At 28.7% G+C, this 27,130-nt stretch overlaps 3 protein-coding genes and 1 long non-coding RNA gene across 4 annotated transcripts in view; 2 read left to right on the top strand and 2 right to left on the bottom strand.

Moving 5' to 3' along the window:
* The window catches only part of LOC122273883 (uncharacterized), an 87,071-nt gene that overhangs the window by 23,682 nt on the left and 36,259 nt on the right, over window positions 1–27,130 (bottom strand). The gene's annotated exons all lie outside the window — the stretch shown is intronic.
* On the bottom strand, window positions 1,966–6,072 carry LOC147807570 (uncharacterized). Its single transcript, XR_015434530.1, has 3 exons — window positions 5,931–6,072; window positions 5,178–5,224; window positions 1,966–2,150 (listed from the first exon to the last, which is right to left on the bottom strand). It is a non-coding gene; the product is annotated as an uncharacterized LOC147807570 (long non-coding RNA).
* LOC147807569 (uncharacterized) lies at window positions 17,776–19,224 on the top strand. The gene has a single exon (XM_087166691.1). It carries the CDS (start codon window positions 17,776–17,778, stop codon window positions 19,222–19,224), a length of 1,449 nt encoding a protein of 482 aa, XP_087022817.1.
* LOC147807568 (uncharacterized) lies at window positions 19,309–20,934 on the top strand. The gene has a single exon (XM_087166689.1). It carries the CDS (start codon window positions 19,309–19,311, stop codon window positions 20,932–20,934), a length of 1,626 nt encoding a protein of 541 aa, XP_087022815.1.

The following is a 27,130-nucleotide window of genomic DNA, read 5'->3' as shown; positions in this document are numbered from 1 at the left end:
TGCTTTTTTTAGATTTTTTTTGCTATACATAACAAAGTTAATACCTGTTTTTGAAATGTAACTGAAAGCTTTCTAGCATTATGTTCTTTAATATAAGAATAAAATTAAATAATTTTTAATGGGCATTTTGGCAGCTTTTTCTTGAGGGATTATAAATATTTAGTTCACTGGAATTGTTCAATTTAAGGTTACTTTCAAGAATTGTAGTTTTTATTCTATTTAATGAATTTGTTTTAATTTATAGCTCATAATGTAAATTTCACTGTCTAAGATCGGCAAGTCCTTTTTAATAAATTTTAAACTTTGTAAGTTAGAAATTCTGCAACAATTTTTGATTAAAAATATAACTTGACTTTATTATTAAACATATTTTATTTGTGCTATTTTTTTCCTCCATGACCCTATCCTTACATTTTTTGGTCCCTGGTGATCTACAAAATAACAAGTGTTAATTTTTGATTTCTGGTGGAAAAATATATAAAATGTAAGAAAGTTTAGATGAACAAACTTTATCCTGCCTTACCGAATAGAAACTCAGTTTTCCACAGCGTTTTTTTTTTTTTTTTCGAACTCTACAAATCTGTTTTTTTTTTTTTTAAACAATCCATAATAGCATTCCATAATTTTTATATTCTTTTCCTCTTTTATCAATTATGCAAAAACATGAAAAGCTTTCTAAGACTTAAAAATGTAAATTGGATGCAATAAAAAATTTTTTTTTGTGTTTAATGAAAATAACTAACGTTTGTTAAAAGTAAATATTATAAATAAAAAATGTTTCGATTGAGTATAGATCTTGTATTTATCCTTTTTGAAACCTTTATTTTCATGTACTGTTGCTTTCATTGCATAAGTCTTAATTTCAGACCATCAGCACTAACAGCTATTCAACACAACTAATGCTATTCAACACTTAATGCAAGGTTCCACTCTTTTGACGTCGATTACTTTATACAGATAATTTTTTTAAAACGCACTGTTTTTTATTTCCCATCATGGTAATAGTTTAAGAAAATATTTTAATGTATTCACAGGAATAAACTTCATAAGCAAAAAATGTTTATTTCCACATTCCCTAACTGAATGACATTCTTGAGACGCCTTTAAAAACATAAGAATCAATTACAAGTTAAAAAAGATATTCATAAGCAATTTTATTTTAAATTACTAAACCTAATTAAACTACTAATTACTTCCTAAAACAATAATTTTCACACTTAAGAAATCTCTGACATAAATCTTTATCGATGTTATCTTATCACTATTTGAAAATAGCGTATATGTACTGAGATTTACTAGTTTCAATCACAAATCTTCAGTGTTAATAGTGTAAGATTATTAATTTTGCGCAACCAAACCTATCATTTTTATTTATTGTAATACAGCTGTATTATCTCATGCGTATAATTAAGAGAAAAAGTTTTTTAACTAAATTACTCCAGACTAGGTTAAGCTGTAATATCCATATGCCTACATTAATATATATGAAAATTAAACCTTTCCATTTTGAATATCAAACCTAAACAATTTGTTTATCTCTGTTCATGTACTTATTAAATGAGGGAGCATTAAAGTTCCCATTCTTGCAGTCCTTGTGCTGAAATATTTAAGAAATTATTTTACTTTTTTAATCATTTATTTTATTAATGTTTTTTATTTTATTGTTTATTTTAACATGTGTTAATTTATTTTTTATAAGTTTATTTCAATGTTAACTCAATTCATTAATTAAATATTTGAGAAATGTCAAGATTCTATTTCATTTCTTATATGCTTATTTGAATGTTTACTAAATTCAGTTTAACTTAAAAAACTATTGAGAAAGAAAAAAAGGTTGCAAGAAAAAAAATCAGATTTTTTACACATATTTATGAATACAAATGTAATTGTTAGTTGCAGCAATTGGTAAAATACCATAAATAAATAAATGTAGGGTTTATTCAAGAATTAAAATAAAATGAGAAATCAATTAAATAAATTTTTATTTCTAAAAGCATTTGCAAAACATTTTTAGCACAAAATGGTATAAAAGACAGATATAAAAACCCTCTATAATATATACCTAGAACAAAATAACTTTGTATCTGCTGTATAATAGAAGAAAGTTCCAAAGAAAATCTCAGACTCTACACAACACTTTTTCCAAGAATCTGAAACAAAAATCGTGCACTAACTTAAATTACAGTACATTTTAAAAATAAAATCACTTTGAAAACATCATAGCAACTGAATTTTTGATGAAAATTTTTCTACAAATTATGTATTAGATAAAACTATAGTTGGGGTTACGACAAAACCTTAAGTCAGAAGGTTAGCTTAATATCTAGGCTTTTTCAATAATAAAAAGTAAATTAAATCAACAGAAAACTTGCCCAGGAATAAAAAAAGTTTTTCAGAAATATTCTAAATATATATATGTATATACAAAGGAATTAATATAAGGAACGATTTTGAAAAAGATATTTCAGATTTTAGTCTTCCATTTATGTGCATTATAAAATTACGGAAATGAAGCTTCAGAAAATGTAAAGCCTGTTTTAAATTATAGATAAACGCACAAATAAAGGGAATTCCTAAATGCATGTCAAATCATTCCTTGGAATGTAAAAGCACATATTAAACATTCACAGCACAAGATAATTCTACTATATTTTACAATAAATTAATTCGCTGCAATATCCTTTAATTAAAAAAAAACAACAACATCAGTTTGTATCTTAATTATACTTTTTGCATTTGATTATATGAAAAAAACTTTTAACACACATTTCCTAAGTACAGATTACATAATTTAATGATTTTATTGGGTATACATAATTGTTTATTAGAATTAATAAATTAAAAGTAGACAAATAAATTATTCCAATAACGAACAAACAATTACAATGTGCATGCACATTTCATTAATATATGTTAATACATATAATATTATCTTCCATCTTCACTACAAAATCATCTTTACTAGTTTATTTGTATCATAATCTGTTAACAAAATTTAGAGTACTGAAATAATTTTTACTTATACATTCTTATGGGAATATGTATAGTTTCTGATTTATATTTATTAGAGAAATAGTAAATTTTAAAGCACAACTTAATTTCATAATTTAAAAAGAAAAAAAATATTTGAAACTTAATTTTAATGTATAAAATTTGCAAACTTTTGTGTTGATTTTTTAATATAATTTTTAATTTTTCACAAATTATGTCTAAATTTTCACAAAATAGGTACCTCTCAGAAAAACCTAGACAGACCCCTGAGTATAGATTATACTAAAAATTAGACATTTTTAAAGATAAACATTAGCAGTTTTGTACATTAGACATCTTTTAAAGAAAAATCTTTTTAATATTCTTTTAAATCTACTTAATAATCTTTTTAACATAAGACAATACTAATTTAAGTGCTTTCTGTTAAATACACAGAGTAGTTAGTGTCGATTTACAGTATATTCAGCCTATTCATTTACTATGCTGAAAATTTAGTTTATCCAAATACTTGTGAATTTCATTTTGCTGAATACTATATACATGGTTTTGTTGAATATCTAAATATTCAGCTGTTGAATAATTACTTCTTGCTTTCAAGATATGCATTATTTGTATTCTTAATACAAGTGGGGGGAAAAAATTAAGAGGTAAAAATTGTTTTAAAATGATAAGTGTAATAATTATAAATAAATATAATAAACAATATGAATTATATTTATCATTATTCCCAAATATAACTACTTTTAAATTCAAATTAACATACTGGATAATAAAGATATTCAGTATAACATTAAAATTTTTTTCATACACTTGTATCAAGTTTGTATTTATACAACACAGTGTTTTCATCATAGAAAAAAAATGGGTGAGAATTTCTCACCCTTTCTCAAAAACAGGGTGAGATTTCAGAAAGTTAAGTGAGATTTCTTAAATCTGAAAAAATACAAATAGACTTGAAAAAAAAATTTCTTTCATTATAATACATTTTTAACGTCTTCTATTTTTTTTAAAGCATTGAATATTCTTGCTGCATCATCATAGAAGATTTTGCCTTTACTAGGTATTTGTCCATCTTACATTAGTGCATAAAAAATTTGAACGTCTTACACGAAAAAACCTTACCGCGGTAAACACGTGGTTGCAGAGAAATGTGTTCTGAAAGGGGTTCCGTGGTTCGGAGAGGTTGTGTTCTGTTGCTCGAAAAAGTTCTGAACAATACTGGTAAATAGGGAATCTAGATAACGGGGCAAATGTTGAAAATAATGAAAGATCCAGGAAGAAAAGTGAAATGGATTTTATTCTAATTGGCGTAATTCGAAGCTTTTTCCAAAATGCGAGAAATTCGCGAATTTTGAAATTGATTTATAGAATGCGCGAATTTCTCGCGGTAATCATTTTTTAATGCGAGAAAAGAAAAAAATATGCGAGATTCTCGCGTTCTCGCGCTGTAGTGAAAACACTGCAACATAACTTGTAAGTCCCTTATAAATATTAGTTATATGCTCCTTATATGTCAAAAATGCATAGTAATAAACTTTTAATTTTCTTAAGTATCAAAAAAAAAAATTTTTTTTTTCAAAATATAAGTATTTAAAAAAATTTTGTGCAAAATTTTTCTGCACATGCATTTGAATATAAATTTCTGAGATTTTAAATCTGTTATTTTACCTTAATTTTAATTAAAAAATATTTTAAAACCTGCTGATTACCTATAGTGTAATTAAATTTCAATATAATGCATGGCAACTGTTGGCAGTTTTGAAGTTTATATATTTTTTTGGCAAACTTTAGTTTTTGACATTTTTGACGGTTTAAACCAGTATTATACCCTTGTCATGTCAAAAACCACTTTTTGACATCAAAAATCCAACCCTGATTATGACTAAAACAATGATAAGTATCTTAAAAGGTGAAAAATATCATTCGGTACCAAAGATATTGACAGATGTTAAAATAACATAAATTTATAACAGAAATTTATGATTAAATATTATATTATATATCATAAAAAAATTTTACTTTAAAGAAATCATTAGGCGTGTTAATTTAAACTAAATGAAAACTATCTAAGTAAAAAAAATATCTGAATGACAACCTTTTAATAATAAATTCTGATATTTTATAACTTGAGGGATAAGCAATAATCATTTTAAATATTAATGAAAAAAAACTTATAATTTAATTACCTCTTATGACTAAAACCAACCATTGCTCCTTCCATCTCCACCTGCATCTGAAAGGTAAACAAAACAAAAAAAAAAGGATTTAATGCTTATTATTGCACGCTAAATAATAATAATGCTCTTATAAATATATATATTTTATTATAATAAACATTCTATTCTGATTATTAATAATAAAACAGTCTTCTGTTTAAATAACATAGTTCTGAACCAAAACAACTGGTTTTATCAGTTGCTGCTGAAGTAATTTTTTTGTTTTTATAACAAAACTCCCATATATATCAAAATTAATGACGTGAACAAAATTTATAAGAGCAATTTAAATTTTAATATATATAATTATTCATGTAGCCTACATTCGTGCTATATCTACAGTAACTTCTCTTCCTGTTAGTAGTTTTATCTCTTTTCTAAAGCATATAAACTTAAATTTAACAATTTGCACATGGATGTGCACAACAAAATTAAGCTATCTAAAAATTTACATATTGCAATTTAAAACTTTACGTTTTGGGGACATAACAGAAAAACGTAACAGCACAGCATTATTCAAACCTTTGAATACTGCATTACAGACACGTGTAACATTTAAGCAATGAATGCAGGGAAAAACTAATGGCACACACACTATAGCGATATATATGGGGTATTAGATAAACAGTCAAAGCAAAACAATTAATTAAAACAGAAAATATATCAGAAATTTATTAGTTGTAATCACAAACAAAAGTTTAATGAAAATGATAAATTACTTACTTCACTGCATTATTAATTCACAGTTTCGCGTTCTCCAGTTTCAACGGAAAATAACAAACAATAATGGTTGTAAAGCTTTGCAGATTCCCGCCACAGCACAGCGTCACAAGACAGTACATGGCATGTTGCGCGCGCACAATTTTATTCTGACGTCATTGCTTAGAATCACGTATTCCCGAGAAAGAGGGAAAAAGTTGCATATTCCCCGTCTTAAGGATTGGAAACATTACGGTTTGGAATCGTGCGTTCTGGTTGTCATTAGCAACCAGAAGCAGACGCTCTCCTCTTTCGGAATCTTTGAGAAAAATATATTAGTGATAACAAATTTATTTTTTGTTCTATGATATTTATTTCTTGACCATTCTATTTTTGCATTACTTGTTAAAGAATTCGCGATCGCAACGCTCGAGTACGCCCTCTATCGAGAGCCTGTAAATATCAGACATTAATTTATCACGTTTTCATTTAGTTCCATCAAAGTCATCGGCTATGACGGACGCCATTTTCTTAGCAGCAAATAAAAATCAAAATTTCCCTAAGGAAGAACTTGAACTCCCTTGCTGAAGAACTTGAAAAAACTAACCAGAACATGCCAAACATTGAAGCAGAACACGCCAAGCATTTGAAGAACAATTTCTGAATAATTTTTACCTTTCCATTACCAACAACATAACTTACAATTTCATGATCACTTGCTGTTACAGATGTGTATATTACGGTAAAATAATTTTTTCTGTCTTCAATTCATTACAAATTAAAATGAAGTCAACATTGCTTTCGTCATTCCAATAAAGAAATGTGAATTCAGAACGTCAAGAACTGCAATAGTTATAGAATTCTTCTTTGTTATAGAACAGTATATATTTCTGTATCTATATAATTCGGAAAACAACAATAAAGAATCAACCAAATTACTTGAAATAGTGTCATTTGTGCTGATGATTAATAAATTTTTTTATCGTTTTCTTACTTGAAACAAATTTATTTTTTGTTCTATTATATTTATTTCTTGACCATTCTATTTTTGCATTACTTGTTAAAGAATTCGCGATCGCAACGCTCGAGTACGCCCTCTATCGAGAGCCTGTAAATATCAGACATTAATTTATCACGTTTTCATTTAGTTCCATCAAAGTCATCGGCTATGACGGACGCCATTTTCTTAGCAGCAAATAAAAATCAAAATTTCCCTAAGGAAGAACTTGAACTCCCTTGCTGAAGAACTTGAAAAAACTAACCAGAACATGCCAAACATTGAAGCAGAACACGCCAAGCATTTGAAGAACAATTTCTGAATAATTTTTACCTTTCCATTACCAACAACATAACTTACAATTTCATGATCACTTGCTGTTACAGATGTGTATATTACGGTAAAATAATTTTTTCTGTCTTCAATTCATTACAAATTAAAATGAAGTCAACATTGCTTTCGTCATTCCAATAAAGAAATGTGAATTCAGAACGTCAAGAACTGCAATAGTTATAGAATTCTTCTTTGTTATAGAACAGTATATATTTCTGTATCTATATAATTCGGAAAACAACAATAAAGAATCAACCAAATTACTTGAAATAGTGTCATTTGTGCTGATGATTAATAAATTTTTTTATCGTTTTCTTACTTGAAACAAATTTATTTTTTGTTCTATTATATTTATTTCTTGACCATTCTATTTTTGCATTACTTGTTAAAGAATTCGCGATCGCAACGCTCGAGTACGCCCTCTATCGAGAGCCTGTAAATATCAGACATTAATTTATCACGTTTTCATTTAGTTCCATCAAAGTCATCGGCTATGACGGACGCCATTTTCTTAGCAGCAAATAAAAATCAAAATTTCCCTAAGGAAGAACTTGAACTCCCTTGCTGAAGAACTTGAAAAAACTAACCAGAACATGCCAAACATTGAAGCAGAACACGCCAAGCATTTGAAGAACAATTTCTGAATAATTTTTACCTTTCCATTACCAACAACATAACTTACAATTTCATGATCACTTGCTGTTACAGATGTGTATATTACGGTAAAATAATTTTTTCTGTCTTCAATTCATTACAAATTAAAATGAAGTCAACATTGCTTTCGTCATTCCAATAAAGAAATGTGAATTCAGAACGTCAAGAACTGCAATAGTTATAGAATTCTTCTTTGTTATAGAACAGTATATATTTCTGTATCTATATAATTCGGAAAACAACAATAAAGAATCAACCAAATTACTTGAAATAGTGTCATTTGTGCTGATGATTAATAAATTTTTTTATCGTTTTCTTACTTGAAACAAATTTATTTTTTGTTCTATTATATTTATTTCTTGACCATTCTATTTTTGCATTACTTGTTAAAGAATTCGCGATCGCAACGCTCGAGTACGCCCTCTATCGAGAGCCTGTAAATATCAGACATTAATTTATCACGTTTTCATTTAGTTCCATCAAAGTCATCGGCTATGACGGACGCCATTTTCTTAGCAGCAAATAAAAATCAAAATTTCCCTAAGGAAGAACTTGAACTCCCTTGCTGAAGAACTTGAAAAAACTAACCAGAACATGCCAAACATTGAAGCAGAACACGCCAAGCATTTGAAGAACAATTTCTGAATAATTTTTACCTTTCCATTACCAACAACATAACTTACAATTTCATGATCACTTGCTGTTACAGATGTGTATATTACGGTAAAATAATTTTTTCTGTCTTCAATTCATTACAAATTAAAATGAAGTCAACATTGCTTTCGTCATTCCAATAAAGAAATGTGAATTCAGAACGTCAAGAACTGCAATAGTTATAGAATTCTTCTTTGTTATAGAACAGTATATATTTCTGTATCTATATAATTCGGAAAACAACAATAAAGAATCAACCAAATTACTTGAAATAGTGTCATTTGTGCTGATGATTAATAAATTTTTTTATCGTTTTCTTACTTGAAACAAATTTATTTTTTGTTCTATTATATTTATTTCTTGACCATTCTATTTTTGCATTACTTGTTAAAGAATTCGCGATCGCAACGCTCGAGTACGCCCTCTATCGAGAGCCTGTAAATATCAGACATTAATTTATCACGTTTTCATTTAGTTCCATCAAAGTCATCGGCTATGACGGACGCCATTTTCTTAGCAGCAAATAAAAATCAAAATTTCCCTAAGGAAGAACTTGAACTCCCTTGCTGAAGAACTTGAAAAAACTAACCAGAACATGCCAAACATTGAAGCAGAACACGCCAAGCATTTGAAGAACAATTTCTGAATAATTTTTACCTTTCCATTACCAACAACATAACTTACAATTTCATGATCACTTGCTGTTACAGATGTGTATATTACGGTAAAATAATTTTTTCTGTCTTCAATTCATTACAAATTAAAATGAAGTCAACATTGCTTTCGTCATTCCAATAAAGAAATGTGAATTCAGAACGTCAAGAACTGCAATAGTTATAGAATTCTTCTTTGTTATAGAACAGTATATATTTCTGTATCTATATAATTCGGAAAACAACAATAAAGAATCAACCAAATTACTTGAAATAGTGTCATTTGTGCTGATGATTAATAAATTTTTTTATCGTTTTCTTACTTGAAACAAATTTATTTTTTGTTCTATTATATTTATTTCTTGACCATTCTATTTTTGCATTACTTGTTAAAGAATTCGCGATCGCAACGCTCGAGTACGCCCTCTATCGAGAGCCTGTAAATATCAGACATTAATTTATCACGTTTTCATTTAGTTCCATCAAAGTCATCGGCTATGACGGACGCCATTTTCTTAGCAGCAAATAAAAATCAAAATTTCCCTAAGGAAGAACTTGAACTCCCTTGCTGAAGAACTTGAAAAAACTAACCAGAACATGCCAAACATTGAAGCAGAACACGCCAAGCATTTGAAGAACAATTTCTGAATAATTTTTACCTTTCCATTACCAACAACATAACTTACAATTTCATGATCACTTGCTGTTACAGATGTGTATATTACGGTAAAATAATTTTTTCTGTCTTCAATTCATTACAAATTAAAATGAAGTCAACATTGCTTTCGTCATTCCAATAAAGAAATGTGAATTCAGAACGTCAAGAACTGCAATAGTTATAGAATTCTTCTTTGTTATAGAACAGTATATATTTCTGTATCTATATAATTCGGAAAACAACAATAAAGAATCAACCAAATTACTTGAAATAGTGTCATTTGTGCTGATGATTAATAAATTTTTTTTATCGTTTTCTTGGTAAGTATTTCTTAGTTTTGAAAGAATAGATAATTTCAACTAGAATTCAGCTGTTCTGTTTTTAAGCTACATATTCAAATTCATATCGAGATCTTACAATTATAAAATTTTGATGTGTGGTACGTTATCTAAAAGTAATAAAGGGATAATCTATGTACATATTATTTGAAAATAAAACTTTCAAACGAAGAAAATTTCATTTGGAACTCTGCGGATTTATAAAGAAGGTAAGTGTTATGATTTTTATAATAAAAAATTAGCTTGTAATTTTTTTTCTTATTTGATGATAGTTCTCTACAGAATGGTTTCTTACGTCTGACTATAAGAATAATGAGATACTATAAGAATAATGAGAAACTATATGAAAGTTTTTATTTCAAAGTAAAGAATTCTTAAAATCGTTTTTTATCCTAAGAATTCTTTATTTTCCGCTTTATAGTTTATAATTTTTTGATAAAAATTGTTGTCAAAATACTTTTTTTGAAAACATAAATGGTATAACATTATGTGTTTATGTATACTTCTTGCATATTCTAATGTTTCAAGTAATATGATTCAGAAAAGTATGAATAAAAATTCGGTACTTATGTATTAACGCCACAGCAGCTACAGATTTGGCTGTTTTTAAGTGCCGCCAATCGACACCTAAAATTTTTGTGACAAATCATAAAACGAAACACTTTATTTAAAATCAAAGTAGTTTATCGGATTTCGGTGGACAATAGGCAAAATATTTCGCTCCTGAAAAAATAAAATTGCATTTTGTTCTATTTTTGGCAAATCCCAAAGACGCAATTTCGTAGCACTGAAAAATGGTAACAAAAATCGAAGAACAAATCATTTTGTAATTCTTCTGATTTATAAGCAGATAAGTGTTAATTTTTATAAAATAAAAAATTTTACTTTTAAGTAGTTTTTTTCTTGATGATAGTTTTCTATGGAATGGTTTTCTACGTCCGATTATGAATCAAAAAAGAAAAAACATGAAAGTTGTTTATTTTAATATAAGGAATTTTTAGAATTGTATTTTTTTTTGCATCGTAAGCATTCTTTACTTTACGTTTTTCTGTTTCTAAATAATGATTTTTATTAAAACTTAAAATTTTTTGATAAAATTACTTGTCAAAAAACTTTATTTACAAAATTAAATTACATAAAATTATGAAGCTTATGTACACTTTTTGCTTATTTTAATGTATGAAGTAATATGATTCTTAAAACTATGGAATGTAAAGTTTAAATAGGCCTTTCAGGTTATATTATTAAATTTAGTAAAACTATTTCTCAGGCATTAGGTTTTAACTTTAATAAGAAGATACATATTTTTTTCTGTTTATTTACAAATATTTTTCAGATGTGTTTTGGATGTTCCTTCTTTAAAAAAAAAAGAGATACCATCTTGTTTTCGGTTGTATAAGAAAGGATATCAAAAATTTTTCTTTTTTAAATTTAATAAGCCACATTAAAGAAGGAATGTTACTCTTACATCTTCCTTCCATTAAATTAAATTTTTACCTTGCGATAGATGGCGCAGTGTGCGCATCTGTAAGGATACATAGCTTTTCTCGTCAGTCTTTTGTTTGTTGTCGTTTCGTTAAGTTTAAATAAAAAACACTAAAAAATATTGGCTCGCACTGATTCATTTCAAACCAATAGCCAAAAAGATCCCGAGATACAAAATCTGGCGCTCCAACGTAAATATCCATTGACGAAAATATGGATAACAATTGCTTAATTCAAAGAAAAGTTCTTCGAACAGCCGTAACAAAAACAATAAATGAACTGGAATCTTCAATCGAAGGTAACAACATCCAGTCAGCATCAGTAGCATTTGCTAAACTTGAAGAAAAATCGAAAAGATTGTTTGAAAATGACGAAATCGTTTTTAAATATCTGTCTTTAAATCCAGAGGATCAAACCGAGACTGATAAAGAAGAAGTAAAATCCAAATCCTCAAATCTTGATGAAGTTTTAGAAAAAGAATTGGAACAATGTGAAAATTACAGAGATAACGTTACTGCAGCGAAACTGCGCTTCCAAGAGTTTTCGAAATCCTACGGAAGTGTAAACAAGCAAGCAGAAGTCATATCGTCAGATCGGATTAGCATCAATTTACCGAAACTCGAGCTAACAGACTTTGACGGAAATCCCAAAAATTGGTTCGCATTTTGGGCTATGTTCCAAAAAATCGATGAGGATCCTAAAATAGAGGACGACGTAAAATTCGCCTACCTGATGCAAACAACAAAAGGTAAGGCTTTCGATTCTGTTCAGTCTTATCAAGTTTCTAAAAGTGAATATAAAACTGTTATTAAAAATCTAAAATCACGTTTTGCGGATGATAAAATGCTAATCGAGTTATATGTACGCGAATTATTAAAACTAATTTTAAATCAATCCCAAAACATGCCTTTCATTAATTTAGTAGATCAATTAGATACTCAATTGCGCTGCTTAGAAAATTTAGGTGTTACTAAAGAAAAATACGCGTGCATGCTTTATCCGTTAGTCGAAGCGTCAATTCCAGAGCATATTTTAATTGCGTGGGAAAGAGAAAGAAATTCTACTTCTCGCTCAACAAATGCAAACACACGCGACCTTGAATTGCTAATGCAATTCCTTCGGAACGAAGTGATCGGTTCAGAAAGGATTCGTATTGCGAAAAATTTTTGCACTACAGATAAAAAATAGAACGGGGAAATTAAAAACAGAAAATAATCAAAACATGATCTCGGCGCCAGGCGCGACGGCTTCAACTTTGTTTAATCAAATAAAAAATGATAAACGCAAAACAAATGTATTTGTTTATTTTGCCAAAAGGGCACTCGCAGAAGTTGTGATTGTTTTACTGCTCAAAAAATGACACTTCAAGAAAGAAAAGAAAAAGTAATAAAAATGAAAGCATGTTTGGCGTGTCTTAGAATTAATTGTCGTGCGGATAAATGTGGAATGAGTGTCCGGTGTGTAATTTGCTCCAAAAAACACTTTCCTATTTTGTGTCCTAATTTATGCAAAGAAGAGGAAAAAACTTTTTCTTCTTTGAACAAAACCGAAACTAATAACGTCGTCAGTAATAGCTCATCCGGTTCGGGAGATATTTTATTACAAACTCTTCAAATAAGAGTATTAGGGCCTTCGAAAACAAAAGTTGTTCGTTGTTTATGCGATTCAGCTTCGCAAAGATCGTATATAACTCGTGATGTTGCAGAATATTTAAACTTAAAAACTGATCATTCTGAATTTCTGACACACAGTTTATTTGGCGGTATTGAAACGGAAAAAATAAAACATTCAGCCTTTAAGTGTGAGCTTCAGGAAATTCGAGGAAATTTTTCGTGTGAAGCTGTATTATTAGCATGGAGTCTAGAGTATCTTATGGAGACCCAGCTTATTGTAAAATTTCCCCCACAATGTGATACGTCAGACTTTAATGGATAACGGATGCAAAACTGCCGCTAGGTGGCATCTCAATCAGTAGACGTTGGAATTTTTCACTTGTTATTAATACACGTGCATGTTATTACTGCACGTGTTAATTATAAATTTATTGTTTAATCGCTAATATTAATATTGTTTTTTAGCAGCTTCCTAGTATCAGCTTGTTTAAAGCTCTAAATGTAAGTTTTTAATTATGATTTCGTTTGTTTGACTATTTTGCTATTAAACTTTTACTTATTTTATGCTTTCAATAACATCGTAAGGATATTATTTTCTAGAATTGTTTTTTAAACATCAATGTAAATAAATTTTGTTTTAAATCTTCCAGTTTGATCCACAAATGCATTCTTTCCTTCTTGTCTATTTAATTTGTTTATCAATTGTTTTAATAAACTTATTACTTAATCGTTAAAGTGATTGGTAATTTCCAAACAATGAGAGATTATAAAAAGTAATTCTAAATGCTTGCAGATTTTTATTAGAACATCTAGTTAACAGATTGAAATTTATGAAACACATTGTTAAAAATAGAATAATTTTACACATTAATTTGAATTGTAAGGAACATTCATTTATTTGGATTTGTATGGCTTTCACTTAATAATAAATGAACTGAATCAGACAAACATACTGTGATAGTATTAATTATGGTAATAGGTTTTGGATTCTCCTTATGTTATGGTAAAATTTATTGTTATAGCTTCTAATTGTACTATAGAATCTAATTGTACTATCTCTTAACATTTCATCTATTTTATTAAAAAATATTTGTAAATATCAACACACTTCATGTATATTGTTTATACACCAAAAAGTTAGGTACATGAGATTATCTGGAAAGAATTTATTGTGCTGAATGTTTAATAATTTATATTTTATTGAATGAGGTCACTATATTTAATCAACTCAATTGTGATAGAATTCATTGCCCTTTTGAATGTTTGATTGTTTTTATTTTCTAAGCAGAAAAAATCAGTCAGTTCAAATCAGATTATTTTTGATCAAAATCAAAATTAATCAAAAATCCGATTGTTTTTGATAATTTCTATTTTGAAATTTATGTTCTTATCTGCTTTATAATTAAATGCAATAATTCAGAGGACTCTGATTAATATTTTAAGAAAGTGTTCACATAAGTTTTGATACAAAATTAAAGTGTGATATCACTATTTAGAATAATTTGATCATAATTTTTTTAAACAAGTTTTTTTTGTATTACTTAAGTAAATGACATTGATTTTAATTAATTCTGTTTTATTTAAGAAATGAAGATTCTAATTTACGATGATGAATCAGATATAGTGTATGTTAAAAGAATAATTGTTCAATAATATGTGATAATGTTATTCATTAAAGAATACTACATTGTATGTTTGTTATAAGAACTATATCTTTTTCATCTATTATGTATTACTTTTAGAGTTTCTGTTGTTATAGCAGAGATTATTAAGATTTTTAGTAATTAAAGATATAGTTGATGTTCTATATAATTTAATGAAATATCTGTGTAACAATATTTACTTTACATTATCATTCTTTCTTCAAAGTAATATTATTATTAACTCATATCAGATATAATTTTACTTGTTTGAATGACAAAGTATTTGTTTGCCATTGTGTGACTTCTTTGCCAGTATTTACAAATTAAATAATTTTTTTATCATGAATTAATGTTAATTTTTTTTAATGTACCTATCGAAAGAGATTTCATAATGCATATTTTCTGAGTTGTGTAGATATAAATACCTCACTTTATTTGTATTAGTTTTTTTAAGGATATTTATTTTCTTAAAACAAAAAAGTGGCAAAAAGCAATTCCTCGTGCCGATAGGATGCTTAAGTTCACTGATCGTGTTTGTGCTTTGCATTTTGGTGAAGATTAAATTGAGGCCCATTATCAAGTTTCATTACCTGGCGGGGTAAGTTTCATGTTAGTTTTATTTTGGGCTATGTAATGATATGTCAATCGTTAAGATATAATATGAATGTTTCATGTCAATTCATGTATTCTGCTTCTGTGATAATAGAAACAACGTATTATTTCATATTTTTGGGTGTTTATTAATTGAAGTGTTTATTAATTTTAATTTATAGCTAATGGTTTCTAAACATGAAAAAGAAATTGTAATGTAATCTGTTAAAAAAAAAATTTCTGGCATTTGCCTGGACATTTTACATTTCATGATTATTTTGAACTTCATAAATTTCTTGTTTAACATATTTACTGGTTTTAATTTATATCTACTCTTAAGATGAAGTAGAGATTGTAATATAGTGTATAAATTTTTTCTGGCATAAGTAATTTATTTATTATTATTATTTTTTGCCTTTTATGAATTTTATGTTTCAAGTATTAATCAATTTTCGTTTCCAGCTGGGGGTCTTTACAGGTGATTTCTTTTTCGGCTTTTATCAGGATCTTTTTTTTTTCTTATTTTCTTACATGTCATGTTTGACTTATTAATTAATTCTCTAAAGATATATTTTAGAGATTAACTTATATTTCTTAAATTAAATAAATATAATTGTTTATTTGTATAGCCAGTGCTTCCTAAAGGTGAAGAATAAATTGTAATAGGATATATTAACCTGCAGTTTTCTTTGCTTCTTTAGATTTTCCTGACATTGTCCTGGAACTTTAATATTTTCTATTCATGCTTGAAGTATTAATTATTTTTACAGCTAGTGATCTCTAAAGATGAAGAAATTATAGTGTGGTGAATTAATTTATTCTTTCTTGTGCTAGAATTTGTAAATTGTACTTATATAACTGTGAGGTATAATTATATAACCCAAAGCTTGCTCTTTGACTTAGTTTAAAATACATAATTAAGTTTATTTGAAATTACTTTAAATGTTTTGGATCCTAGAGCGTTTTTTCCTTATGAATAGTGTGTGAAGTATCATCCTTTAAGTCGTCAAAAAATGTATTGCTAAATAATTGACTCCATTGAAGCTGATGTTAGTAAAACTATGCAGCTCTTTGGGGTCAGTCATATTTGGCCAAGAGTTAATGAAGCAGAAGCAAGAGTGTTCTTCCGATGTTAATTGCCATGGTATGACTTTTTTTTTTCCTATTAATTTGTAGTTATCCAGCATATTAGTCCAAATTTAAAGATTGATATTTCTTTCTTTTTTTTTTTAATGTTAAAAGTATTTAATTGTTTCAGTCATGTTTTCCTAAACTTTTTATGCTTGCCTTTTTTTATACAGAAATTTATTATTATTTTTTTTGACAATGTAGTTTATTAACAGTTGTTAAAGTTTCTAAAATTAACTATTTGAACCGAGGCAGAGTTTACTAAAAAATTGCATTAAAAAGGACAATAAAAGCATAATTTTTATTTAAAAAGTATTAAGAGAAAAACAGTTTTAATACAGTTCTTTCAAAGTTTAACATTCAATTAATTAAAATCAATAGCTATCCAATTGAACTTGAAAATTAATTTTTATTTTACGTTTGATTAATTTTTGAAGTACTAAAATAGCATTTAACTTTGTGAATTTGTTTTAGAAAAATGTAAAAAAAGGTAATAATGTCTGAAAGATAACTTCTCTTTTACCAAAAAACTAAATTAATAAATGTTTGCTTTTGCATTATGTATGTTTAGCCCTGAGAAAATACTACAACATCACTATAAAACAAAGTCTCAAAAATAAAAACCAAGCAATATTTAATAATAATTTTGACTTGTCTGAAATAATAAAAATGAAATTGGCAGATAATTTTATAGGTTCGTTTCAAAAAATTTCAATAAAATAATCATCAAAAAATGTATCTTAAAAAATATATTAGCCTGCTTTATCTTAAGTAAATTTTTTGAAATCACTGAAAAATCAGTAGAATCAATTACGTTAAAAAAGAAAAACAACAGATTATCTATTATTTAAATGAAACGGACTATTTCTTTAAACGTTTTTACAGTACTTGAAATTATTTATCATCTTGTGATGAGGAGAGAGACGGAGACTCTTCTCTCCCCCCTCCCACCCAGAACTTGTTTTTGACAGAGCTTTTACTCTGGCCGTTAGGCGGAGTTCTGTAGCTAGGTACAAAGTTGTTTGGGAGGGTGAAAAAGAGCTGCTTCCGTTTTTTAAGCGCGAGCTGGATATCCTACCGCTTTAGGATCCATGATTATTAGATAAAGAAACTATTTGTGGTATGATTCCTAAAATAAGAAAATCTGATGTAGAATACTTCACTAATAATGGAATTTACTTGTCCGATAGTGAAAACGATAATTCGAACATATCAGTTCTTATTGGCGCTGATTATTTAGGAACATTTCTGACTGGTTTTATCAGCCAGCAGCCAAATGGATTAACTGCTGTCCAAACATACCTAGGGTGGGTAGTAATGGGGAAACCAGCATCCTATAAAAATAGTTCTACTCATGTTATGCCCATAATTTCGCTACATAGCGCTAGCAAAATTTGCGACCTTTGGTCATTAGATATTCTTGGTATTAGAGATCCCGTAGAAAATAAAACAAAAACAGAAATTGATATTGAAACTTTATCTTTTTTCGAAAAAACTGTTAAATTTCGTGATGGTAGATATGAAGTTAATCTTCCATGGGTCGAAGGCCATCCGGAATTATGTGATTTGCGATATCAATCGGAGAAACGTTTAAACTCCATGACTTTGAAGCTCATCTCTTCAGGAAAATTTGATTCATATGACAAAATTTTTAAGGAATGGGAACAAATGGGAATCATAGAACAAGTGTCTAGCAATACAAATATAAAAAATTTATCTGACATAAAATGCCGATATCTTCCTCACAGAGCTGTTTATAGAGAGTCTAGTTTCACAACTAAAATACCTGTATTTGATGCTTCCTCGAAAGACGAAAATTTTGTTTCCTTAAATCAATGTTTAGCTACAGGTCCAAATTATATTGAATTGATTCCTTTCGTTCTAAATAAGTTTCGCAAAGAAAAAATTGGCGTCATTTCCGACATCCGCAAAGCATTCCTTCAAATAAGCGTGTCCCCTTCTGATAGAGATTTTCTTCGATTTCTTTGGTGGGAAGATTTTGAAAAACGCAAAATTAAGATATACAAACATTGCAGAGTGGTATTCGGCCTTACATCGAGTCCGTTTTTGCTCATGGCAACCATCTATCACCGTTTGGATAAAATGAACGAAACTGAAAATTATATCGCTGTGAAATTGAAAGATGCATTTTACGTTGACAATGTAGTGACAAGCGTTGAAAACATATGGGAATTAGAGCGATTTTCAAAGACAGCTTGTCAAATTATGTCTCAAGCAGGGTTTGAGCTTACGGGTTGGGTTTCTTCCTCACAGGGTGAAAAACAAAATCTAGATTTAAAAAAATATAGATATTCTCCTGTTCTCGGACTTTTATGGCAACCCAATTTAGATACAATAACATGTGATATTAGCAGCGTCACAACTGAAGTACATAACAAATGTACAAAACGGCAACTTTTGTCGATTGCACAAAAAATATTTGACCCAATCAGTTTTACCACACCCGTGACGCTCATTCCAAAGCTTCTAATGCAAAGAGCATGGAAAAATGATAAGCTGGGATGGGATCATAAACTTCCATCTGAAATAGTGGAGGAATTTAAAAACTGACTATCCAGCTTAGGATTTTTGAAATTAATTCAAATTCCGCGTTATTTTGGAGGATTAATTAATAAATCAACTACTACTATTCACATGTTTAGTGACGCTAGTGGGAAAGACTTCGCGGTGTGCGTATTTTTGCGAATTGAATGCGAAAAAGAAGTTCAAATTAAATTAGTGCAGGCAAAATCACGTGTCGCTCCTCTAAAAAAGGATCCCATCACCAAAATCAAAACTGAAATGTCTATTCCAAAATTGGAACTTTTAGCTGCACTGATAGGTACTCGTCTTGTTCAGACAGTCAAGACATCATTAAACATTTCTGATATCGAAACCTTCTATTGGACTGACTCTAAAGTGGTTCTTTGTTGGATCAAAAATCCCGGAACATGGAAAACTTTTGTGAACAACCGAATACAAGAAATTCACTTGAACTCATCTAAAGAACATTGGTGTTATATCCCATCTCAAATGAATGCAGCGGACATCGCTTCTCGTGGATGTAACGCACAAACTCTTTTCAGTCTTCGTTGGTGGGAGGGTCCCACATGGTTAAAAAATCGAGACTCTTGGCCAAACACTCACAATGCTGATTTCTCAGACGCTTTAGAACTTGCTACCTTGGAGAAAAAACCTACAGTTCCGACGAATCTTTCGTTAGGTAATTCCGAACCTAATTTTTTCGAATGGACTAAGCGAATTTCGAAATTTTCTACAATCGTTCGAATTTTGGCCTATGTTAAACGATTTATCTTCAATGCTAAATCAGTCGTAAATAAACAGAATGAATCCCTCTTGAATGGAAACTTAAAAGAAGAAGAGCTCACCAAATCTGAGCTCGATATACTCCTTTTCATACAAAATGACTCATTTGGGAAAAATCGTCGACTGATACCTCCCAATTTCATCATTTACCGCGACTCTAGTGGTCTTCTAAAAGTTGAGACAAAACTTATCTCGACTGGTGATGGTGATTTTTTCAGACGTCCTATCCTGTTGCCAGACAGGAATGAACTAGTTTTCAAACTCATCGAAGAGACTCATCGGACCTACAGCCATGTAGGTGTACAAACACTTGTCACAACCCTTCGTGAAAAGTACTGGATTTTGCGATCAAGAAAAACCGTTCGATCAGTTGTTTCTAAATGTGTAATTTGCCAAAGATTTAAATCCAAATCTGCTACGACGATGTTTGCTCCTCTTCCAGAAGAACGTGTGCGAATATCAGCAGTGTTCGAAACAACTGGAGTTGATTTAGCTGGCCCTTTGGTTCTGCGAAATCGTGACAAAGTTTGGATTGCAATCTTCACGTGTGCCGTGTACCGTGCGGTACATTTCGAACTTGTTTCGGACATCTCTACGCAAAGTTTTCTTCTCGCATTGAGACGATTCATTTCACGTCGAGGTCGAGTAAAATCAATCTATTCAGATAATGGCACAAACTTTGTTGGTGCAAACAACGAACTGAAAAGTATAGACTGGAATGTCATAATTGCTCACTCAGATTTGAAAAAAATCTCCTGGCATTTCAACCCACCTACCGCTGCTTGGTGGGGGGGTTGGTGGGAGAGGGTGGTAAGAATGTTGAAGGATTTGCTGAGACGCAATTTAGGAAAAGCGTGTCTTAACTACGAAGAACTGTACACCGTTGTGTGTGAATGTGAAGCTCTACTTAATAGTAGACCTCTTACTTACCTCTCGAAGAACCATCAGATCTAGTGCCATTAACTCCTTCTCTCTTTTTACAGGATCAGACTGAATTTTGTGTTGATGATCTCGATCAGAATGATATGCAGAATCTTCGCAAACGCGCGAAACACCTTCACTCCATTAAGCAAAAACTAAAAACACGTTTCTATAAAGAATATATTTCGCTCCTTAAGCAATCCAGACACTCTCATCAATCCCCACTTGAAGTGGGAGATATGGTTTTAATCAGTTCAGATAATAAAAAACGTGTTGATTGGCCTCTAGCCAAAGTAATTGAAATTTATAAAGGACGTGTTGGTGTTTCCCGAGTTGCGAAGGTTAAGACTCAAAATGGCGAAATAATTCGACCATTTCAACGATTGTTTCGTTTAGAAACAACAAGCATTGCAGGTAAAACTCTGAGATCTACAGTCAAACCTGTTAAGCTTTAACTTCAATTTTGTATTATACTTTAACTTTTATTTAATATTTTTGATAATTTTAAACTTTAACCTTTTGCGGTTGGAGGATGTTACATCTTCCTTCCATTAAATTAAATTTTTACCTTGCGATAGATGGCGCAGTGTGCGCATCTGTAAGGATACATAGCTTTTCTCGTCAGTCTTTTGTTTGTTGTCGTTTCGTTAAGTTTAAATAAAAAACACTAAAAAATATTGGCTCGCACTGATTCATTTCAAACCAATAGCCAAAAAGATCCCGAGATACAAAAGTTACAATGCTACACGCTACATTAAAGACGTCTCCAGAGTAACTGAATGACGGTTCATATAGAAATCGCAGGTATGCGTCTCATACAACAACGCCCCCTATAGTTCGTTGCGATGGCGAATATATATTTCTAGACTTTTAAAGCCGTTTCATATAATAAAGCAAAATATCATGATTAGTTTCAGTTTATCTTATTTATTTTTTAAGTTTAGTTGATAGAAAGTAAAACTTCAGTTTCTTATTGCATATTTTTCCTACTTAAATGTTTATTTTAAAATGCATCCATCATCTCAGTAAGTTTTATATTTAAATATTTAACAAAATTAAAGAGAAAAATAAAAATCTGCTTAGTACAATTTTTATTGTTTTTCTTTGAAATATTTTGGAAATCATATTTTTGAAAAATGAGTGAGTTATGATTTTTTAAATTAAAAAAATATATATATTTAGCATGCTTTAAACTTCATTCTTCATGTAAATAGCGTAATTAATTGACTTTAAATATATAAAAAACTTACTTTAATAATGAATTTTCTCAAGAGAGCAACTTTATCTTAATATACATAATAAGATCTTTTAAAATGTAAATTTGATAGCATTTCAAATGCATGAGATGGCATCTTTGTAATGTCTCTCATTGTAAGCTTAAATGTCAGTGACAAACAGTCAAAATAAGTTTAAAATTTGATTGCTAGAATTTAGAAAAAGTAACACAGCTTCTATTATGATAGAGATGGTATATAGTGCAATGTTTATGAACAAATTGACTTCAATTGTGTAATAAATATATTTTCATAGTGAAATTTTTCACGAAAGCTAATTTGTTTACATGAAGAAATTTTAAAGTGAAACTTCCTCAGTTCCTCTAACAGAAATTGAAAATAACCATGTGTTAGATAAGACTAAAAAGATCAAAATCCAGTTGTGAGATTTTTTTCTTAGCTGCAGTTTAAGCATTTATATATATATATATATATATATATATATATATATATATATATATATATATATATATATATATAAAAGAAGTTAGGTAATTTTTATTAGTGAACATACTGTAAGATATTTTTTATACTAGCCACCTTTGGCGAGAAGTTATGTCACCTTTCAAAATTATCTTGTACAATCTATAAACTTTAACGGTAATCAAGTCGAATGCAGAGCACATCAGTATTTAAATATTTTAATACTTCAAACCCACCTCCAATCCTAACAGCATAATCAGTTTTAAAAAATATATTAACCAAATTTTTTTCACCTTTTAGCTGTTGCCCCAGTTGAAAGTACTTTGATCACAATTTTAACAAAATAGTTAACACAGAGGAAAAAATTAGATTATTGTATGGTAAAAGAAATCCCTCCTAATACTGGATAATAAAACCAAAATATATAGTATTTATATATTTCACTTCAATTTTCCCATTCACAAGATAACGATTTTCTGAAAATTCTGGTTTTCAAAATTACCCACACACAATTAATAAAAAATACTTAACTGAAAAGCGGGTTTAAGTGAATAAATTAATTTTAGGCCATGCTCCAAGGTATCATGAAAAATTATTAAACTTTATCAAACTTAATTTCATATTATAAAACCATATTTTATTTATGGTCTTTATTTCTATAAAATTACAAGATGACTCTAAATAAATACTTAATGCATAACTAACTGTAAAGCTTAGTGCCAAATATTTTTATTAATTTACAAATAGCACATGGACAAACAAATTTGATTGATTACGAGGAGAGAAAAAAGGGCCATTCGGTTTAAAGTCTGAGCATTCACTGCCTGGTATGTGGAGGTGCTGCAAGTTTTTATATAGTTAACATTTCTGTATGAAAAGCTACTTGTTGAATTCTTTTTTTAAAATTTTTTTTTTATTTTACCAGTTATTTGAAATTCTATTTTAGCATTAATAGTATTAGCAATAGAAAGAAAATAGTTGTCAAGCCACTTTTCTTGAATTCTACTGTGAAGCACTTATGCTGTTTAAAATTTACTTTGAAACACTAAACAGTGTTGCTAATATATAGAGAAATACCATGGTGCCACATGGGAGAAATATTTATAAATAGATAACATACTTACCTGAAATGAGTTTGTGTTAAAAAGAGAGAAAGATATTATTATAATTTTGCTACAAGTGGGAGCTTTAGTATTCCATCACAACTATACAATTATAGTATTTAAGTAAAAAAAAATTTTTAACACAACAATATCATTTTATTGTAAAATATACATGTAAAACTATTTAAAAAAATTAAGTTAATTTAAATTAATTTAAGTTTAAATTATTTAAAAAAATTAAGAAACAAAAATGTTGCAACAAAACAAGAAATGAACTAATGATAAAGTTTAAAGCGTTTTTATTTGTTTACATTCAAAAATAAGAAATTCACTAATATTGTAATCTGCAGATATTGTTGTAATAAAAAATTCTCTATGTTGGACAGAAATATTTAAATTTGTAGTAATATAATTACACATAGTGACAGCAACCTTTGCCATCAAGTTTAAAATCGTTTCAGATAAACTTAACTGTTGTTTCAATTAGTGTGAAATAATGGTGCATACAAAGATGTTTCACATAAAGTTAAATCTCTCTGTCATAACTATTAAGTTGTATTTGTCAAAAATGTTTTAAATCAAACTTTTAAAATAAGTTTATATATTAACCCGAAAGTTTAAGATGACACAAGCTAGTCAATAATTCACTTATTTCAGTCATTTTTTAAAAAAATTTACCAAAAGTTAGATTTAGTAGTATAATTAAAAAAAAAGTACACAAAACAACAATTATAAATAAGTGTTTCAGAAATTTTCAAGTTAGTGTTATAAAAAATAAATATTTATATTACATATAGATCAATAATCACGTAATAAATACCTTGAATTAAAAAATAATTATCATTAAGAAATAGAAATCTTGAAACAAAAAGTAATGAACTAATAAGAAATGTAAGCAGAAGTCGATTTTTTTAAAATTTTAAACAGAATCAAGGCTTAAATTAAAAATTTACCAATAACATATAAAATCTTCATATTTTTCAAAATTATCATGTCATAATATAATACTAGAATGTTTATTATATTGTGATTTTCAGAATTTATTTTAGTTAACAATTATGAAAGAAATATAAATGCTAAAAATCTTTGGCATTAAAAGTCTAGTTCTAATAACACAGGCCAATGAACGACCTTAGTCGTTGGGCTCTATTTAAGATCCTTCTACAAAAACTAAACTTTTATATAATATCATCTGTTATTAATCTAAGACATTGATTTACACGTGTGCTGAAGGAGGTACAGATCAGGATAGATTTCCCTATCATCACTACTATGTTGTGGTTATCAGAAATGATTTAATATTATAAAAAGAAATACATACAACACAAATTCTAAGCATAATACATTGAAGGCCTAGTTTAACAACTTAGGTCAGTCCCTTTAATGAAACTCATATGATGTATAATATAGTAAAAACTAAAAGCATAATTTGTTATTAAGCTAGGATAATATTCATCGTTCCAGGTCTGATATGGAATATAGAAAGGATATAAGAAAAATTTATGACACAAAAGAAAAGTATTTAACAATCAAATATTGATTGGATTTGTTTATTTTAAAAACAATATACATTGGACAAAAATGTTTATGAATGCATATGAAGCGATAAATCTTTTACTGATTTTAAAGTTCTATCGCTATTACAAATTTAACAATGCTTTGGATAGTTGTTTGATTTACAAAACGATAGGTTTATTGAAAATCACAAGTCAAAATTCTTTCGATGTGAATCTATCAAGTAAATCTAATTACCACACGTATCAAAATTCAGATGAATTCTTAGTCTTGAAAACAAAAACATACTAATATCAGAAATAAAACGTTTATGAATGATATCCATTGCTATAAACAGCATCAAGGCGATTCATCTACAGAATACATTTCCAATAATAATTATTATACTTCAACTTAATACAAGAAAATTTATTTTAAATGATAAAACAAGTTTTTATAACAAATTTATATTAAAATCCATTCAAAAATACAGCAAAATTATGACGATCTCAACAGCAGTATAATAAAGTTTGTAAGCAAATAAGGGTAATGACGTCATGCGAACTGACCAAACCGACCAGAAACCTGGTGCACTTCGTGCGTAACTGGTGACACTGGTTTGAATATTGGAACGATCGGTGCAGTGCACTGGTGTAACTGGTTTTAATATTGGAACGGTCGGTGTGGCAAACCAGTGTAACCGGTTACACCGGTGCGAATATTGGAACGTGCCCTAAGTGTGGAAACAAAAATATAGTGCACCTCCAGTCTCCCTCCGCGAGGGTAATAATTCAAAGCTGTCAAATTGAAAACCCGTTTCACTGTCTCCCCTACTTTTTTGGTGGGGTGTTAAGTAACTCGAAACTAATTGACTGACCATTGGCGATCGAAATGGGCTGCAGGTGGCGTAGAGCAGAACTCTTTTCCTATGGCAACACTTCACATGCTTTCCCCATTAGCGTGTGGAGAGTCATAGAGGAAGGAAGTACGTTAGTTTCTCTCTTGATTTTCATATAGATTGAAATCTCTTAACTTGAAAAACTATATGGAACTGAAAACTACATTAAACATAGTTCTAAAGAAAACTATTATGGAAATTTTAGAAAATATTCTTATCAAGTAAAAAGGAGAAATATTAAGAAAAGGGAAAATATCGTAGTACATTCCTATACAACTGAAAAGAGGAGGAGAGGGAAGGGAGAAGGGCTAAAGGCATGAAACCGGTCTCTCACCAGATGGCGTATTCGAGTGTTGCGATCGCGAATAGTCTCTTGCAACCCGCGAGTGCCTTCCAAAAGATATCTGAAGAAACTCGCTCGACAACTCTTATTTTTCTTTTTCTCGTTCTCGTATTCTTTTTCTCGCTTCTTAGAAAAATTTTAGAAATATTTCTTTTTAACTCTAAAGCGGCTTTATTTACACAAATGTTTTATCATTTTATTTAACATGCACTTTTTCTAATTATATCTTGAATTGTTTATTATTTTGATTTAATTATTTTGGGATTTAATAATAACCCAAATATTTAAATTTATAAAATTTTACTACATAGTCATATAAAAGTAATTCATTTAAATTAATTATTCATTTAAAGTAATTATTCATTAAAAAATAAATCTGAAATTTTTCTATAAATAAAATAAAGTTTGTTAAAAAAATTTTTTTAATTTAATTTTTATGTTAAGAGTTTTATTTTTATTACTTTTTTTTCTTTCAATTACAAAGACAAATTTTTCTTTTTCTTTTTTTACAATTTTTGTAAGGATAGTTACACCGTTTTGAAGCTAATTAAATTCCGCCACTTTAAAAAAATATGTTGACATTTAATCCATTGTTTAAACAAATATGGTTGCTTGCTATGTAAATTCAATTTAGATCTAAAAATTTGAATTTTGCAATTTGAATGAACTAAATTCACCTTCACTGGAAACTAAC

The sequence above is a fragment of the Parasteatoda tepidariorum genome, chromosome 6, assembly GCF_982258835.1.
Source record: "Parasteatoda tepidariorum strain Cologne lab strain chromosome 6, Ptep-v5.0, whole genome shotgun sequence".
Classification (NCBI taxonomy): Eukaryota; Metazoa; Arthropoda; class Arachnida; order Araneae; family Theridiidae; genus Parasteatoda; species Parasteatoda tepidariorum.
The sequence above is the reverse complement of the archived record's forward strand: the minus strand, read 5'-3'. Positions and strand labels throughout refer to the sequence as shown.